We start from the raw sequence: 17,891 nt of genomic DNA on the forward strand, positions 1-17,891 counted from the left end.
CTTGGCGAGCATGGGACTCGCTTTGTAGACGACCGCAGTCCTCGAACTCAGGGAGATACACCTGTTTCTGCCTCCCTTGTGCTGAGACTTAAGGCGCGAATCACCACGCCCCGCTTTTCTTGGAAATTTTGCTGGCCTGGAGGTGTGCATGGCCTTCTTCAGGAAGTGCGAGTGAAGCACCACGTTCCGGTGTGGGCACGCCCCCCTCGGGACAAGACCGCAACACAAAGAGCATCAATGTTAACGCCTGCGTTCCGGGGGGGTCTCTTTCCTGGTGGCCCACGCAGCCAGGAGAAACCTCAGGCAGCACGAGGCGGCTCACGGCCTGGCCAGACCCCCCACGTCTGAACAACGAGGGCCGAGCCGCAGATGCCAGCTGGAAGCTTGGAGGCAGCACACGTGCAAAAGGGGCTCCGGGCCAAGCGCTTTAACAGGGCAGCGCCACGCCTTGGAACTGGGCTGGGGACAGAGAGGTAGCTTCCGCATTGCAAGGTGCAGATTCCATCGCTCACCCGGATTCCCTTAGGGCAAAGCCCACAGCGCCGCCTAGCGAGCGCCGCCGGCCGGAAGCATGGGGGTGGGCCCTGAAGCGCCCCCGCCCCTTCTCCGGCCAATCGACGCGCGCGGCTCATGAATAGTGAGCGCGCGGCGCCGCCCCGCCCCGAGTCCGCGGCACCGCCCGCTCGCGCAGACCCTGAGCGTGGCCGCAGCGAAGATGGCGACTGCCATGTACTTGGAGCACTACCTGGACAGTAAGCACTCTGGCCGAGCCAACGCCCGCGAGGGTCCGCGCCGCCGTCGTCCCCGGGTCACCGCGATCCGTGCGGGGCACAGGGATGCGCGGAACGATGGGGACAGATCGTTGGGGGGGACAGTGGGGAGGGGGGGCGCGCACGGCTGAGTTGAGGCGGGGCCGCGGATGGAGGGCGTGGGGCGCGGCGCGGGGTCCCGCCGCCTCCGTCGCGCCAATTCCAGGTGCGTCACGGGGGGGTGTGGTCTGCGGCCCAGCCCGCCCTCTCCGCTTCGGCCACACCCCAACGCTGACCACGCCCACACCCCCTCCTCTCTATTTCGGCCTGACTTGTGGGGAGGCCCGCCCCTTCTTAGCCCTCTGCTTGTGATGACAAGATCCCCATGTGTAGCCAAAACCTCAGTGTTTGCATGTGGTCGGAAGGAGCACTAGGCTAGTGGGGTGCGTTTTTTTCGCGGGAATTTGTGGTATGACAAGTTAACTCTGCAAAGGATGCTGTCCTGTATAACGGGTTGACCTTTGACATCCCAGGCATTTCTAACTCGGTTATTTATAGATGGTGAGATGGGCTCCCTGAGAGAATTAGGAGGAGGGTTTTTTCCCCCCACTCATAGCAGAGGAAGAATTGAGACCCTTTGAAGGGAGGTGCCTCAAGCCAATGGGGAGCCCATTTCTACTCCTTTGCTTGGATTTTTCTAGCTAGGCCAGGGAAGTGGGACTCCAAAGTGATCTGGCTTTCTTCTGATGTCCAGTGGGCATTCCACCATGGGTCCAAGATGAGTTCACTACAATGCTGGCATCGCATGCTGTGTCCCGTCTGCTCCCCCCACCTGTCATGTGTGCCATGTGTGGACAGGAGCCCTGTTTCTCTACCACTACTGATAGTTGGGGCACACTTTTGTTTTTTTAAAGTTCACTGGAGATTAAGGTGTGGGAATAAATCTAGATCCGGAAACTGCAGATATAAAGGTCCCTCTCAAGCCGAGCGTAGTAGCGCACGCCTTTAATCCCAGCACTTGGGAGACAGAGGCAGGTGGATCGCTGTGAGTTTGAGGCCAGCCTGGTCTACAAAGCGAGTCCAGGACAGTCAAGGCTAAATAAATAAAGGTCCCTCTCTCTGAGAGGAGAGAGGTCCCTTGGAGGGTAGAGGGCTGAGTAGCTGCCATGGCCACAGGAGTTGAGCTGTGGATGGGAAAGGCTTGTGTTCAGGAAGTCACAGGCTTAAAACAGCACAGCAAGTTCTGTATAAGATTTAGCCCTAAAGTGCTGGCTATGGGGAGTATTTGCGTGTGACGAGACCCAGAGAGGCAGCTGGAGCCTGCTGTAAACTTGAGGTTAGCTGCAGATCTGCATGAGGGCATGTGGGGCAGGCGGAGAAGCAGCGTGGGTTGGTTTGCCGACCGGCTCACTCTAACCACAGGGACTGGAAAACTGCTCAGGGGGCACTGGGTTGTGTTTCCAGTGCTCATAGCTGTGTGTGGCTGGAGGCTGATACATTGGGCCCTGTCTTGTGACCAGTTGTCTGCAGTTCCTGCTGCGGTAGTTATTAGGATAGAGTTGGAGAAATCAAGGAGGAGACCGGGGTTCTATCTTGAGCTTTGGTGGATGAAGTTTGTTGAGTGGTATGACCTAAGGCTAAGAAACAGGGTAGTTCAGGGGAGGAGTCTCAGCAGTCTTCCTGGGCTCTGTCTGCTGGGGGCAGGTGCCTGCATCTGCCTTTTCACCTGACTGTCCTTTGAAACTGTCAGTCTGTTGTGTGCACTGTTGGGTACCTCCCCCTAAAAATGGCCTTTTGATTCCCAAACCGGAACAGACGAGACCTGTTATTGCAGGCTTTGGTGTAAAACCCTGGAGATGGGTTTTTTTGTTGTTTGTTTTGTTTTTAAGATTTATTTACTTATGCATATAGGTGTTTTGCATGTATGTCTATGTACCACATGTATGCAGTTCCCCTGAAGTCAAAACAGCATCTGATCCCCTAGAACCACAAAGGTGCTGAGAATTGAACTTGGTTCTTCTGGAAGAAAGCACTACGCGCTCTTTTAATTTAATTTAATTATTATTATTATTATTATTTACATTAAGTGCTCTTTTTTTAAATTAATTTATTATTTATGTATACAGTGCTCTGCCTGCATGTACACGTGTAGGCTAGAAGAGGGCATCAGATCACACTACAGATGGTTGTGAACCACCATGTGGTTGCTGGGAATTGAACTCAGGACCTTTGGAAGAGCAGGTGGCACCCTTAGCCACTGAGCCATCTCTCCAGCCCCCGCACTAAGTGCTCTTAACAGTGGAGCCATCTCTCCCCAGAGGCAGCTTTTTGTTTTACTGAGATGTACAACACTTCCATGTCTCTTTCAGGCATTGAGAACCTCCCCTGTGAACTTCAGAGGAACTTCCAGCTGATGCGAGAGCTGGACCAGAGAACAGAAGGTGGGTACAGCCCCTGAGCTGGGTTTGACTGTTGGCCAAGGAGAGAAATGACTAGTAGAGGGCGTGGACCATCAGAGGGCCCTGAAGGGACCTTGTATATGCAGGCTTAACATTGCAGTGTCTTGGAGGGAATACTGGTACTATTTGAGACAAGGCCTTGCTATGTAACGTTGATTGTGTAGACCAGGCTGGCCCCAAACTCATAGAGAATCACATGCCTGCCTCCTGAATTCTGGAATTAAAGGTGTGCATCACCATGCCCAGCTCGGGTCCTTTTTTGTTTTTTGTTTTAGCCAGGGCTTTGTTCTGTAATCCAGGCAGGCTTTGAATTCCCAAGGCACCTTCCATAGCTTCCTAAGTATATAGGGGTAGGGAGGGGGATGCTGGTACTTTTAACTCAGGTATAGTTTTTTGTTTTGTTCTGTTTTTTTTTAAGTGTGTGTGTGTGTATTATGTGTGCATGCGTATGTAGACACATGCAGTTGCATACGTGGAGACATGTACTTGCCTTGGCATGTGTAGGGGCCAGAACACAGCCTTGGCTTCACACCTCATCTTCCACCTTGTTTGAGACAGGAACTCTTCCCACTACTGCTGCATGTACCAGGCCAGCTGCCCATCTCCCAGTAAGTGTGCTGGAATTCTAGGTGCACATGCTTCCACCCTAGGCTTTTGCCTGGGTTCTAGAGGATTCAGTCTCATGTCCTTATGCTTTCACAGCAAGCACTCACCCACTGAGCCATCTCCCCAGCCTGTGTCCTATGGCTCTGTCTGCCCTTGAACTTGCTCTGTAGACTATGCTGGCCTCAAACTCAGAGGTCCACCTGCTTCTGTTTCCTGAGTGCTGGGATTAAATGTGTGCCACCACACCCGGCTTGTCCCTGGGTTCTCTCACAGATTCTTCTGGTAGCTTCTCAACTATTGTTCTTTTCAGTCAGAACTTTGTTGCTTCTCTCCTTTAAAGGTTCCCTCCTCCCCCACCCCCACCCCGTATTTCTGCACTGTTAATAAATTGAGTATTCCTTATCCAAAATGCTTTGGGCCATAAGGATTTTGAATATTTATGTTTTCAGTTTTGAAATATGAAGTGAACTATCTTAGGGGTGCAACTCAGGTGTAAACAAAAGAAACTTTGTCTGGAGGGCAATCTTATGTGATACTGCTATTGATTTTATGTATGAAATACTGTTTGCCCTGAACTGTATGTTCTGTGATCTGAGGTGTGCAGTCTTAGGGGAGGTAGAGAGATGGCTCAGGAGTTCAGAGCTCTGGTTCTTTAAGGGGACCCAATACCAGTAATCACTTAGCAGCCACCAGCCACCGGTAATGCCAGGTCCAAGGGCTCTAACGCCTTCTCCACCCTTCTCCAGGCCCCTTGCATGCACACAGTGTATCTATACATACATGCAGGCAAAGCATATACATAAATAAATATTAAAAAGTTTCACAGTTGGGTGTGATGGCTCATGCCTGTAATCCCAGCACTTGAAGAGGCAGAGGCAGGCAGATCTCTATGAGTTCAAAGCCAGCCTAGTCTACAAAGCGAGTCCAGGACAGCCAGTGTAGACTCTGTTTTCTAACAATTAAACTTTATTACACAACCCAACTAGCTTACACAAGAGGGGAAAAAAGGTTAAAGGGGAAAAAAAGAGTGAACCTTTCGGTATCCGTTTCATGGGACGGGTCCCTAGGTGTCTCTGGTCTGTACACTAGTCCGGCCTATTTGTTAATCCTCATTCTGATCTACTTGCGCTCAAGCCGGGTCTAAACCTGCTGTTTTCCTCTCCGTCTGCCTGTCTTACATACACAGGGCGGTCTCCTTCTCCCATTGAGGGTCGATTAAAAAAACAGTAGTCCAGGCATGTCCCATGAAAGCCTTCACTTACCAGGAAACTGGGACAGAGTGGAGGACTTCCTATTGGGACTCTAGATGAGAGAAGCATGGGAGAATAGCAAAGTAGAAGGATCCAGAGGGTCCTAGAAACCTACAAGTAGAACATTATGATAGGCAGATTTGGGCCCAGGGGTCCTGCTCAAACTAAGGCACCAACCAAGGACAATACAGGCCGTAAATTTTAAACCCCTACCCAGATCTAGCCAATGGTCAGAACATTCTCCACAGTTGAGTGGAGAGTGGGGTATGACTTTCACACGAACTCTGGTGCCTCATATTTGACCATGTCCCCTGGAGGGGGAGACCTGATGGCACTCAGAGGAAGGACAGCAGGTTACCAAGAAGAGACTTGATACCCTATGAGCATATACAGGGGAGGTTATCCCCCTCAGGAACAGTCATAGGGGAGGGGAATAAGGGGAAAATGGGAGGGAGGGAAGAATGGGAGGATACAAGGATGGGATAACCATTGAGATGTAACAAGAATAAATTAATTTAAAAAAAAAATAGTCCATCCATGGTGTGTCCAAGGGTAAAGCCCGCCAAGATTGCTTTCACCTGTGACAAAGCTTACAGTCCTTCCCACAAGCCAAGGCTACACAGAGAAGCCTTGTCTAAAAAAACAAAAACAAAAAAATTTCACATAGGAATATTCAACCAATGTTTGAAAAGTTAGTAATTTTTTTTAACCTCTTGATACTTTCCTACTTTAAAACATTTTAAAACTTACTTTATGTGTATGGGCATTTTGCCTGCATGTATGTCTGTGCACAGCATGCATGCCTGGTGCCCCCAGAGCCCAGAAGAGAGTATTGGATTCTCTGGAACTGGAGTTACAAACAGTTGTAAGCTGCCATGTGGTTGCTGGAAATTAAAACTCAGTCCTTTGGAAGAGCAGTCAGTGTTCTTAATGTCTGAGCCATCTCCCCGGCCCCCATTTCCATACTTAGAAAACATATATGTAATATATATATATTATATATATACTTTAGGTCATGTGCATAACTGTTTTGCCTGCATTTATGTATATGTACCACATGGATGCCTTCGTGTTGTAGTGCACCAGAAGAGAGCATGGGCCTCTCTGGAGCTAGTGTATGAATGGTTGTGGGACACAGTGGGATTCTGTCTAGGACCTCTATAGGAGCAGAAAGTGTTCCTAACTGCTGAGGCCTCTCTCCAGCCCTATGCACTTAAGACGTCTTGAAAAGATTTATTTATATATATGCCTGTGTATGTGTATGCTGGTGCCCATGGAGGCCAAAAGAGGGTATCAGGTCCCTGGCGCTGGAGTTGCAGGCAGTTAGGAGCTGCTGTAAGTGGGCTTGTGCTGGAAATCAAAGCCCAGTCCTCTAGAAGAACAGCAGTGCTCTTAACTGCTGACCCGTCTCTGCAGCTCATTCTCCCCCTTTAAATATTAGTTAGTTTGTGTGCGTGTGTGCATTCCCATATACATGTTGGCTCTGTTTCTTAACAATTAAATTTTATTATATAACCCAACTAGCTTACAGAAGAGGGAAGGTTAAAGGGAAAAAAGAGTGAACCTTCCCTGTATCCATTTGACGGGACGGGTCCCTAGGTGTCTCTGGCCTGCATGCTGGTCAGGCCTGTTTGCTGATCCCCGGTTTGAGCCTGCTGCTGCTCTCTCCTCTCAGCCTGTCTGTCACCTGCAAAGGGCGGTTTCCTTCTCCCATTGAAGGTCGATTAGAAAAACAATAGCCCAGGTCTGCTTCCTGAATTCCAGGCCCAGGATGGCTCCACCCAGTCTATCTCAAGGTATCCATGGCATGTCCAAGGGTAAAGCCCGCCAAGACTGCTTTCACCTGTGACAAAGCTTACAGTCCTTCCCACAACATGTGCTTCTGTCACAGTGCATATGGAGGTCAGAGGATAACTGCAAAGGAGTCTGTTCTTCCATAACACCATGTAGGGAGCGCTGGAGAGATGGCTCAGTGGTTAAGAGCACTCACTGCTCTTCTGAAGGTCCTGAGTTCAATTCCCAGCACCCACATTGTCAGCTCACAACCGTGATGCAGTTTTCTGGTATGCAAACGTAATGTAGACCAAGTGTCCGTATAATAACACCGTGTAAGTTCCAGGGGTTGAACTCAGACTCTTGGGCTTGGTGGCAGATATCGTCATCTGTTGAGCCACCTCACTGTCTGATCCCTCCCACCCCAAGATGGGGTCTTTTAGCCCAGGCTGGCCTTGAACTTGGTGTGAAGCTAAGGCTGGCCTGAAGTCCTAATTCTTCCTCCTCTAGCTCGCAAGTACAGGGATTATAGGAATGTTCTGTCATGCCAGGCTTTCAGCTCCCTATTCTAAACGACACATTCTTGTTGCCTCCCTTCCCTTCCTTTCCTTTTCCTTTCTCCCTTCCTTCCTTCCTTCCTTCCTTCCTTCCTTCCTTCCTTCCTTTCCTTTCCTTGAGCTGCTAGGTGTTGAGGATGGAGCATATGCCTTGCTTACTAGTATTACTGTAGTTTGGATGTTTAGGGGGTTTCTTGCTTTTGGCTGTTAAATGTATTTTCCTGAGTGTGTTGTGGTGCCTAAATGCCTCTCCTCTGGGCGTGTGACTAAGTTGTACACCAAGAGCTAGACAAAATGGCCATACATTTACTGTTCGGGAGAATCAGAGGGCAGTTTGACCACTTGCTGGACAATACTTGTGCCGGGTCTGTCCTGGGTATATTGCTGTACCAGGACGCACACAGTGACATGGCCAGTGATGCTCCTGCCAGCTTCCTGGATGCACGCCGCTCTACCCTCTTGCTTCCACGTCTCACCTGTCCCCTTAGATAAGAAGGCCGAGATTGACATCCTGGCTGCAGAGTACATTGCCACGGTGAAGACTCTGTCTTCAGAGCAGCGTGTGGCACACCTGCAGAAGATCCAGAGCGCCTATAGCAAGTGCAAGGAGTACAGCGATGACAAGGTGCAGCTGGCCATGCAGACCTACGAGATGGTGAGCGCGGGCTCGCACCCCGCCTTGCGTGCCACAGGAAGGGAAGTGGGGGGCCGTGAGTGTCTAGGGTAGGAGTTCAGAGCCCCTAGAGAGAGGACACACTGGGGGTCGTCATCTGGGCCCACACCCATGATTGTGGATTTGGGGGTGGGGTGCTGTGTCTTGCTGGTTGGTGAAACCATGTTTTGTTTGTGTTTTCTTGGGGTGCTTGGGGGATCTAATCCAGTGCCTTGTGCATACCAAGCAAGTGCTGAGCCAGCGAGCTGCATCCCTGGCCTGCTTTTACTCTACAGTCAGCTTTCCAAGTGTCCTTTCGCAGGTGGACAAACACATCCGAAGGCTTGATGCTGACCTGGCACGCTTTGAGGCTGACCTGAAGGACAGAATGGACGGGAGCGACTTTGAAAGTACTGGACCGCGGAGCTTGAAAAGCAAGTTGGCTGACGTTCTGTTTACTAGTGACTGCAGTTTTGAAGGCTGTCGTCTAAGTGTGCTAGGGAGCGACGGTAAATGAATCTGGGCGAATCCTGCTCCACTTTGGTCTGTTGTGTGAGGATAATGGGGGTCTTTGTTCTTCAGAAGGTCGGAGTCAGAAAGAAAAAAGAAGCTCCCGGGGCCGAGGCAGGAGGACATCGGAAGAGGATACTCCAAAGAAAAAGAAGCATAAAAGCGGGTAAGAGGGGTTGGTTGGTTTGTTGGTTTTCGAGACAGGGTTTCTCTGTAGCTCTGGCTGTCCTGTGTTGGCTCTGTTTCTTAACAATTAGACTTTATTATACAACCCAACTCTCCTATACAAGAGGGGGAAAGGGGTTAAAGGGTAACAAGAGTGAACCTTCCGGCATCTGTTCCACGGGACGATCCCCAGGTGTCTCTGGCCTGCCTGCTAGTCTGGCTTGTCAACTGGTATCTCCCCAATCCACTTGCCTGCAGCCTCCTCTCTACTCTGCCTGAATCTTTTTCGATCCTCTCTGGCTCCCTCCTGATGTTCGATTAGAAACACAATAGCCCAGCTGGTGTCCCCGTCTGTTTCCTGAATTCCAGAGCCAGGTTGGCTCCATTTATCACAATGTCAATCTCAGTGGGGTATCCGTGTTGTTTCCTAGCGTCTTTACCTGGGTAAAGCTTAGAATCCTTCCCACAGTCCTGGGACTTGCTCTGTCCACTAGGCTGGCCTCGAACTCACAGAGATCTGTCTGCCTCTGCCTCCTAAGGGCTGGCATTAAAGGCGCGCCACCACTGCCCAGTAGAGAGTGGCGTTCTCTTATCCCTCAGGGTGATTTCTTCTTCAGTCCAAGCAGAGTGAGCAGGGGATCTTCCTAGTGCCCCACCCACCTCCAGGTGTTGTGGGAATCTGCCCTGGGTCTGCCCTAGGAGTTCGGATTTCCCACAGTTTCAGTCTGCACAGAGGCAGCAAGCGAATCTTGTCTTTGTTGCTTTTAGTTTATACTGCTTCTGGGTTGAGGGGGGCTAGCTGTGAAAACAGCCCTGGTCTCACAGACTGTAGAGCCGAGGGAACTGTCGCTCTGCCTTTGTCGGTGTGGACCTCATTTAGTTCCCATGGTGTCCTCAGCATGAGGAGTCTAGTGTAGGGGTCTCTTGGTAGTGGGGAGGCCAGCACCCTCTGGCTGGAGCGTCCCTCTGCCGCCTCAGATGTAAGACAGACATGTAACCTCCTAAAAACACAGGTAGGTTGTTCAGCTTCTCCCTTGACGGGAGCCATCATGTTATACCTGATCCTTAGGAGACACTCATTGCTTTCAGGCCTGTTTGCTGGGCTGGTAGCAGTGGTAGGGCTTCTGCTCTGTATTGACTTGGTGTTGGCCCCTGAGTGGCAGTGCCGCCACCTTCCCAGTGTACACATGTTCAGACAGGGCAGCCCGCTGGAACAAAGGGTTTGCTCAGGCCTTGGCATCTGATGCACAGAGCAGGCATCCAGAGACAGCGAGAGACATTGAAGTCCTGGCCTTGCAGGACCAGAGAGGGGAGCTTGGTGTGGCTTCAGAACCTGACGTTTACACAGACACTTGTCTGTTGCTCTCCTGGAGCTCTGCACAGTCCCGGTCTCTAGCTGTGTTTGTGTTGTTTTGTTCCCATGACCTAGATGAGGCTGTCATTTTCGGTGGGGGACTTGGAGCAGTGCTCAGTCAGGATCTTGTGGCTCAGTGGTCACTTGGCCAGACCATGGGTCTCATGAAGAGTCACTTCCCTAGAACTGTCAGCCGCCATCTGTTTCCCATCTCAGCTCCTGTAAACTAAAGTCAATATTCAGCTCCTTGACTGCCCCAGGGCCTGGTCAGTCCCTTATTTTAAAGCTTGGATAGGCAGCTAAGTCTGCTTTACGTGGATTGTTAGGTAAGCACATAGGCGGTCATGTCCCGAGGCAGCTTCCTGGCCACGTCTAGGGAGGGGAGCTTACACAGAGCAAGTCACATGCCCAGGGGACAGGGACTAGCTGTAGGGCGTGACTAGGTAACCTTCTCAACTTCTCAGAGACAGGGTCCTAATATGTATAAGCTGGTCTTGAACTGCTTTTCTAACTCAGGCTGCCTTTGAACTTGGGGTCCTCCTGCCTCAGTTTTCCAAGTGCTGCCTTAAAGGTGGGTGGCCCTACGCCTGCCTGGCTGAACGTGGAGCTTCTGAGCTGCAGGTCATATGACAGCTGAATGGCTGTGACTGTTGGGTGGAGCTTCCTATGGGAAAGTTCCCTGTGGCTGAGAGAACTGAGCAACTAAGGCAGGTATGCTGCTGGCCTTGGCTTGCTGCCTCAGAGGGGCCTGCATGGTGTCTATTGACAGTGGGCCAGAGGGCAAGGCACAGAGCGTCACAGGCGGGTCTTTAAGGAGTGCTTGGGAATGTTCTTGTGATATGTCTATTTCAAAAAGAGGTGAGTAGAAGCATGAGCTGCCTGCTAAGGAGAGGCCCCAGTTCCAGAGCCCCCAAGGTGTTGGGCTGGAATGTAGGTGTACACGCCCACGCATATAACCAGCAACTGTAGAGGTCTGCGGAACATTTGGAAGTTTAGAGACAAGGAGCCCAGGCTCTGTCTCGTTTCCTGTCTGCAGCTGTGCCGTGCCTTTTGCCATTTGCCCTCATGGGAGCTGACCATATTTATTTATTTATCATATATTATATATATCATATATATATTTATTTATCACTAGGCTGGGGTGAGTAGGGATAGTGGTATTACAAGCATAAAGATTATCGTGTCTAGACTGCCCTACAATTTACATGGTCAGTTGAAAAACACACACAAAGAGTAAGCGCAGCTCTGCAGTGAAGGGTGGGGCCAGGCTGTGGCTACAGCAGGAAGATGAAGAGGTAACATTCTCATAAAGCTACTGCTCAAAGACACAGCTGCAGGCTCTTGTCAGACTGCTGGGCAGCTGGGTGAGGTCGATGTGTAGATACTTGGAACCCAAGGGGTGTGGCCAGTGTATGTCTGGGGTGAGGGCACCTGGGTAGATGCATTGGTTCCAGCAGAGCTGGTGGTGAATGTCTCGACCCTTAGGCCAGCCTTGGGTGACACACAGATGTTAGCAGTCTGCTGGCAGGGAGCCATGTCCTTGTCCCTCCCAGGAGGTGGCAGCCAACCCAGAAGGGAAACCCAGAGGAAGCAGCAGCAGCATCCTGTTGGAGGGGTCTGTGTAGACAGCACAGGCTGCTGTCGCATAGCGAGTGCTGTTAGTAATCTCAGTCCCCATTGCCTCCCGGGCCTGTGCTGGTGTGAGGGTAGTGTGCTTGCTGCTTGCTGCTGCCCCTGGGTCTGTGGCTGACACTAGCCCAAGGCAGTCTCTTCAACTGGTAATTACCACACCGTATTCTCACTGTAAATTCAGTAGAGATTTGGCTGGGAGGTTTTGTACCTCAGTGGCAGGTATTAGGAGTGTGCCCAGGTTCCAGTGACAAGAAAGTTGGAAGCAGGTTTATGAATGATGATTAGCTCAATCGTTGTAGATTCTTTCCTTGGAAACTGCAAGTGTCTTTGGTTCCAGGGTGGCGGAAGGGCTGCAGCGTGGCCTTGTGCAGCCACGGCCTTCCTCCTGTTGCCCTGTCCTTATCGGATCCTCCTCTCCTTTTAGGTCTGAGTTTACCGACAGTATCCTGTCTGTGCATCCCTCTGACGTGCTGGACATGCCTGTGGATCCCAATGAGCCTACATACTGCCTGTGCCACCAGGTGTCCTACGGGGAGATGATCGGCTGTGACAATCCTGATGTGAGTGGGTCTTCAAGGATACATGTGCCCTGGGACAAATCTTGTTGGCCTTCCTGTGTTTAGTACACAGAGTGCATGGGTCTGACCCAGGCTTTCCCCTTGCTTTGCAGTGTCCAATTGAGTGGTTTCATTTTGCCTGCGTGGATCTCACCACAAAGCCCAAAGGAAAGTGGTTAGTATGGGGTGACTGCAGCCCTGGGCGAGCCTGTCTGGTGACCTGGGCCTTGTGTGTCTCCATGTTTCTGCAGCACTGGTCCTGGCTGGGGAGGGGCGGTGGTGGCGGCAAACTTATAGAGGGTTATGTAGTATCTAAATGCGCACTCTCTGAAGAAGGGCTCCCTACCCCCACCCCACTGTGCAGCTGGTGCTCTACCACTGAACTACGTCCCCTTCGCCCTCTGGCTCCAGGCCGGATAGAGATTATTTTAAGTGAAAGCAAGAAGAGTGGATTCTTGTCTCTAGGGAAAGATGAAAATTGTAAAGAAGGAGCTGTGCTCCCTCCCTCCATTTATTTATTTATTTATTTATTCATTCTTTATTTATTTATTTTTATTTTTTGGTTTTTCGAGACAGGGTTTCTCTGTGTAGCCCTAGCTGTCCTGGACTCACTTTGTAGACCTGGCTGGCCTCGAACTCACAGCAATCCGCCTACTTCTGCTTCCCAAGTGCAGGGATTAAAGGCGTGCGCCACCACCAGCAGCCCGAGCTTGTACATTCTTGTCCCCATCCTACGGCTGGGCAGCAGTAGGGTGCTGGTCAAGATGTTCCCAAGGATTTATTTGAATAAAAGCCTAGTTTTGTTGACTTGTGTTAAAAATGGACACACAGTCTTAAAATAAAACAGTAAGACTTGGGCCCTTCTCAGAGGAGTACTTGGAGCAGTGTGTAGATCAGCCAGTTTGAGTCTACTGCGAAAGGAAATGAACGCTGTGTTGCCAGTGCACTAGTCATGTGTGTGGTGTGAATGTAATGCCACCTTGTTGGCCAGGTCATTTTGCATGGCTCCTTGTTTTGTGCTACAAGGACCATATATACAGCGGTCCTTTGGCTGTGCCTATGCCTTGTGGGAGTGGGCTGGGCTGGGGTGGCAGTGGGCGTGTGAAAGCGGGTGTGTGGCTGGGCTGGGGTGGCAGTGGGCGTGTGAGAGCGGGTGTGTGGCTTTATAATGGGCACCTCATATTATGACCAGCCTTATCTGGATCCCAAGGCTGATATGGATTGATCAGCTTCAAACGGCAGCTTTCCCCAGAGGAGAGGCTGCACGTCTCACCTGGTGTAGCCATCCCTGGCACTGTCCTACCAGAATCCAGCTACCCTGTGATACGCAGGAAGCATACCTGGGTGCTGGGAGAAACGCTGCAGAGGGTTGATCCTGTGCCTTTCTCGTCACAGGTTCTGTCCACGATGTGTTCAGGAAAAGAGGAAGAAGAAGTAAAGAAGAGGCTGTGGTGCCAGGCTGAAGAGCAAGCTGATACATTTCTTCACTCATGTTGCAATATTAGCTTTCATTTTAAAACTACCTTATTTCGACTGATATTTAATAATTCAGTGGCCAGTTGTACTTTTGGATATTTCCCAAAACAAGAAGCCACTGCACCGTTTGCACAGAACAATCTATCTCACAGGGACTTGCCACGGTGACTTTACAAGCAGGCTCCCCCATCCCTCAACCTCCCAGGACTGGGAATAGCCACACCCACCTGTGGTGTCTGTCAGTTTGGGCTGTAGGCAAAGTGCATGGTGCAGGGTGGACACATTTTAACCTGGTGTACTGTCACTACTTCATGCCTAGAGGGTCAGCCTTGAGTGCCCGTGTTTTCCAGGACTGTCTCGTGGCACCGTGGAAGCACAGCTGTTGCTCTGTGAGCAAAGTATTATCAGGCGCTGCCCCATGCTGTGCACTGACCCTGACTGGAGACCAGGGACTCTTGGCCAAGATACCTCTGGCGTGTCTGGAAGGGACCGGGGCCTCTCCCAGGTGGAAGTGCCCTCTGTTGCATTGTGCACCACGTTTTCAGTGTGAACTTCCAGCCCTCCTTGGAAATTCAGCTTCCGTTAGCCTTGGACTGTCACGTTACCATGACCAGCACTGCCCAACAGCGGACAGCCAGCCAGGCTGAGCTTCCACCTCTCTGGGAATTCCTGACCTTTTTTTTTTTTTAACTGTGAAGATGAAATTATTGTAATAGCATGAAGGTCATGGGTCTGTGTGTCTATGAAGTGAGTTTGTCTCCTGTGAGCTGATGTTAGAGTTCTGCTATGTTGCATCCCACTACACCTGCAGCTTACATCCAAGGGGACGACAATTATGTGACATGATCTGTGAATGTGTGTGCCCAATAACAGTCCTGGAATGAAGGTAGGAAATTAGAATGTACTCTTCGTTTAACCACTGTCCACGAAACCAGTGTTGAACTGTCTTTTGGAAATAGTTGTGGGGATGTGTGCACAGGGCCTGTTGAGATGCATCTGCGGCGGGTCCTTAAGAGTGACAGGATCCTGAGAGCGTCCTTTGACTCAGAATTCCTCTGGCATGTTCTTCAGTGACTCAGGCTCTCTGAGAAATAAGAGAGCGTGTTCCTGCCTTCACCCCAGAAAAAGACCCACAAGACGGAGCTGGGTTATGCAATTTCCAGTTTAAGGAGAGGCCATTTTTTTTCTCTCTCTTTTTAATATGACAACAGACACATTGTTTTCTTAGGATGGCCACATCTAAACAGATACGCTTCCCTCCCACTTTATACCAAGAAGAGGAAACAAAGCAGAAGGGAGTTGCATCTGCCCCACACCATGCCATCATGGTCATATTCCTGCTGGACAGGGTGTCCTGCCTAGACTGTCCCAGTGCGAGGGAGATAGGGGAAGGTGGCGTATGTTTGTGCTACTGAATTAGTTGGTCCACGTTGACCCTTCCTGGGCAGTGGGCGCCAGGCAGGTTGTTGCAGCTGATAGGCAACTGCCAAAGCTGGTCTCCAGGCTAGGAAGAGCTTTGGAAATGTTGGTTCCTGTGGCCTGTGGCCTCAAGGGGCTGGCATTCTTGGGGACCCCTCTCAGGCTCAGATTAGATAGACATAACAGACTTTTGTTGTACTAAAGGTTGGAAGGGTAAGTTAAAAATAATTTCCTTTTTTTTTTTATTGTTATTTTTTAAAGACTGGGACACATGTATCCTAGGTTGGCTTTGAACTCTCCATGTCGCTGAGAATGACTTGGATCTTTTGATCTGCTTTCCTTCACCTTCCAACTGCTGAGGTTACAGGTGTGCATCAACAGGTCTGGTTTTGCAATGTTAGGGACCAAACCCGGAACTTTTTTATTTTGGCTTTTTAAGACAGGGTTTAGCTGTCCTGGAACTTGTTCTGTAGACCAGGCTGGCCTCAAACCCAGAGATTCTCCTGCCTCTACCTTCGAAGTGCTGGGACTAAAGGCCTGCACCACCACCACAACCCTGGTCCAATCCAGAACTCTGGATGCTAGGCAAGCATTCTGCAAATTGAGTTAATTATTTTCTTTATTTGGAGGCAGTACTTTATTATGTAGCCCAGACTGGCTTTGAACTTGCAGTCATCCTGCCTTAGCCATAAAATGTTGGGACCACAGGTGTGTACCATCATGCCTGGAAGCCACAGAAGCTGGGATAATACCCGAGACTCAGCCTGAGGCAGCTGAGTCCTTTGACTGTTGGGAAGAAAAGGTATTTACTGGTGGAAGTGTTGGAGACTGGATAAGCTCCATCTTCTGGCTTCCTGAGGTCACACTGGTTGTTCTCTGAGTTGTACCTAAGGCCATCCTACATAGCTCATCTAATTTTGTAGTTTCTATGATTATCTGCTTTTTTTTTCCCCACAGTTATAATAATGTCACCAAAGTAGATGCAGATAGCTAGGGAAAAAAACCAGAATTCATGGGTTTGGACATTTAACTCAGCAGTGGAATGCTTGCCTACCAAGTATGAAGCTCAGTGTGGCATTGGCCCTGTGGTGGTGAGCAAAGCTGCCTTCCAAAAGTGATGGTCTAGGTTTGATCCCTGGCAGCAAACCAGAAAAAAAAAGCAGAAAGGAAGATGCTTTGGGTCCTTGTTGGTACTCTGATGGAATACTTGTTCCCATTGGTACTGTCTGTGAGCAAGGAGGACATTCAAGAGAAAGCATCCTAGCACCAGCTCTGACTTGGGTGCTGCGCCACTGAGCACCATTCCTGAAGCCCTAGCTGTCTCCACCGTTGGACCAGACACTCTCCTGCCTGCCCATCCCATCGAGACCTGGCCTTCATCTGTCCCTGCTTCATAGACAGTGGCTTCTGTGGCCCCCACAGGTCCCTATGGCAGCTGCTTCCTGAGCCAATGCTGCATCCTCCCTGTGTTGTAATTTCCCTTCCTTGTAAGTACATGAGTGTTTTGCTGAAAGGAATCACCTTCCTTGTTTTCTGTGCACAGTATCAGTAGTTTGAATTTCTCCAGTTTCTTAGAGAAGAAGCACGGTGGATTAATTAAAAACTGAGCCCCCAGATCTGTGAACATGCTAGTGGTGTGATGGTCCAAGCAGTACTGACCAGGCGTTCACCTGTGGAGCAGGTGAGGTCAGTGTGGAGTCAGGCCACCAGCTGTGTCTTCCACTCTGCTGTGAAGAGCCGTGTGTTAAGAGGGCTTGTGGATGGTGGGGATAGTGGCCACCTGCCTGCTCCTGTGTATACATCTCGCCTTCTGTCCCTCACCTGTCTGTGCCCAGAAGGCCTTGGCAGGGACGCCTCAAGCAATAACACTGTCCAGAGAGCAAACTCCTCCATGTGATTACGGTGCCATGGTTGGCTCTGTTACGAGGCCAGGAGGTTGGGTCTAAAGGGTTTGCAATCAAAACAGTGAGGGACACTTCCTTCAGGCGTTGCCAGCCTGTTCTCTACCAACAGGTTGGTCCTCACTGCCTATGTTGAGAGGAGCGTTAAAGCAAGGGAGGTCTAAGGAGTGTCTTTTTCCCTCAGAATGTGCTGTGGTGGTTGCTCTTCACCACACTCCATCCATCAGGATGATGCAGCTTTAACATGAATGTCACATTTTATTTTCAAGGGATTATTACCTTTGTCCCCTTTGTAAAGAAGAGATGCTATTGTAAGTCTTTTTATTAAATAATGTAAAGATGTATATCTGTATTTTTGGATCATGGATTATGGATATATTGTTTTAATAAAGTATTTTTGGGAAGAAACACTTGAAAGTAGATCATTTTTGAAGACAGGCATGTAGCATCCCTGTGCTGCGTCACAGGTGAGCATATCACATGCTCATTTAGTCAAGGGTCAAGGATGCCACTGAGGGACTTTATGGACCTAAGACCCTGAACTTGGCTCTGGTTGGGTACTCAGGGAATCAATGCTGGGTTTCTAGGCTCCCACAAAAAATGCTTGCGTGGATGGGACTGATGGGGACTGCTTTATAAAGTACTGGGGGCTGGGGTATGTCCCAACACTGCCTGACATGTACAAGGCCCTACCTAGGCTCCACCCCCAGCAATATGAAAGAAAGCAACACTGTGCCTCCCCTGGACCGGAAACCTACACCTGGGGACTCTTGGGAGTGTCAACATCCCTTTGAGAAGGCTGGTTAGGCAGGTCCCACACACATACGACCC

General features: G+C 50.2%; 1 protein-coding gene across 3 annotated transcripts; it reads left to right on the top strand.

Moving 5' to 3' along the window:
* Positions 1–608: 608 nt before the first annotated feature.
* On the top strand, positions 609–17,468 carry ING5 (inhibitor of growth family member 5). 3 transcript variants are annotated; one of them, XM_084778097.1, is made up of 8 exons: positions 609–752; positions 3,119–3,190; positions 7,883–8,049; positions 8,369–8,555; positions 8,629–8,722; positions 12,132–12,267; positions 12,378–12,439; positions 13,660–17,468. In XM_084778097.1, exons 1-8 carry the CDS (start codon positions 716–718, stop codon positions 13,700–13,702), a joined length of 798 nt encoding a protein of 265 aa, XP_084634223.1. In that variant the 5' UTR covers positions 609–715; the 3' UTR covers positions 13,703–17,468. The 3 variants fall into 3 exon arrangements, with proteins under 3 accessions (XP_084634223.1, XP_084634221.1, XP_084634222.1); XM_084778095.1 differs by having other exon boundaries at positions 668–752; positions 8,369–8,480; XM_084778096.1 differs by having other exon boundaries at positions 668–752; positions 8,369–8,480; positions 8,632–8,722.
* Positions 17,469–17,891: the final 423 nt, after the last annotated feature.

This window comes from Acomys minous, assembly GCF_964271855.1.
Source record: "Acomys minous genome assembly, chromosome: 4".
Lineage (NCBI taxonomy): Eukaryota > Metazoa > Chordata > Mammalia > Rodentia > Muridae > Acomys > Acomys minous.

Coding starts and splice junctions, on each gene's coding strand:
- ING5 (XM_084778097.1), top strand. CDS start 716: ATGGCGACTGCCATGTACTTGGAGCACTACCTGGACA. Junction 8,556..8,628: donor AAGTGTGCTAGGGAGCGACG/GTAAATGAATCT, acceptor TTTGTTCTTCAG/AAGGTCGGAGTCAGAAAGAA. Junction 12,268..12,377: donor TCGGCTGTGACAATCCTGAT/GTGAGTGGGTCT, acceptor CTTGCTTTGCAG/TGTCCAATTGAGTGGTTTCA.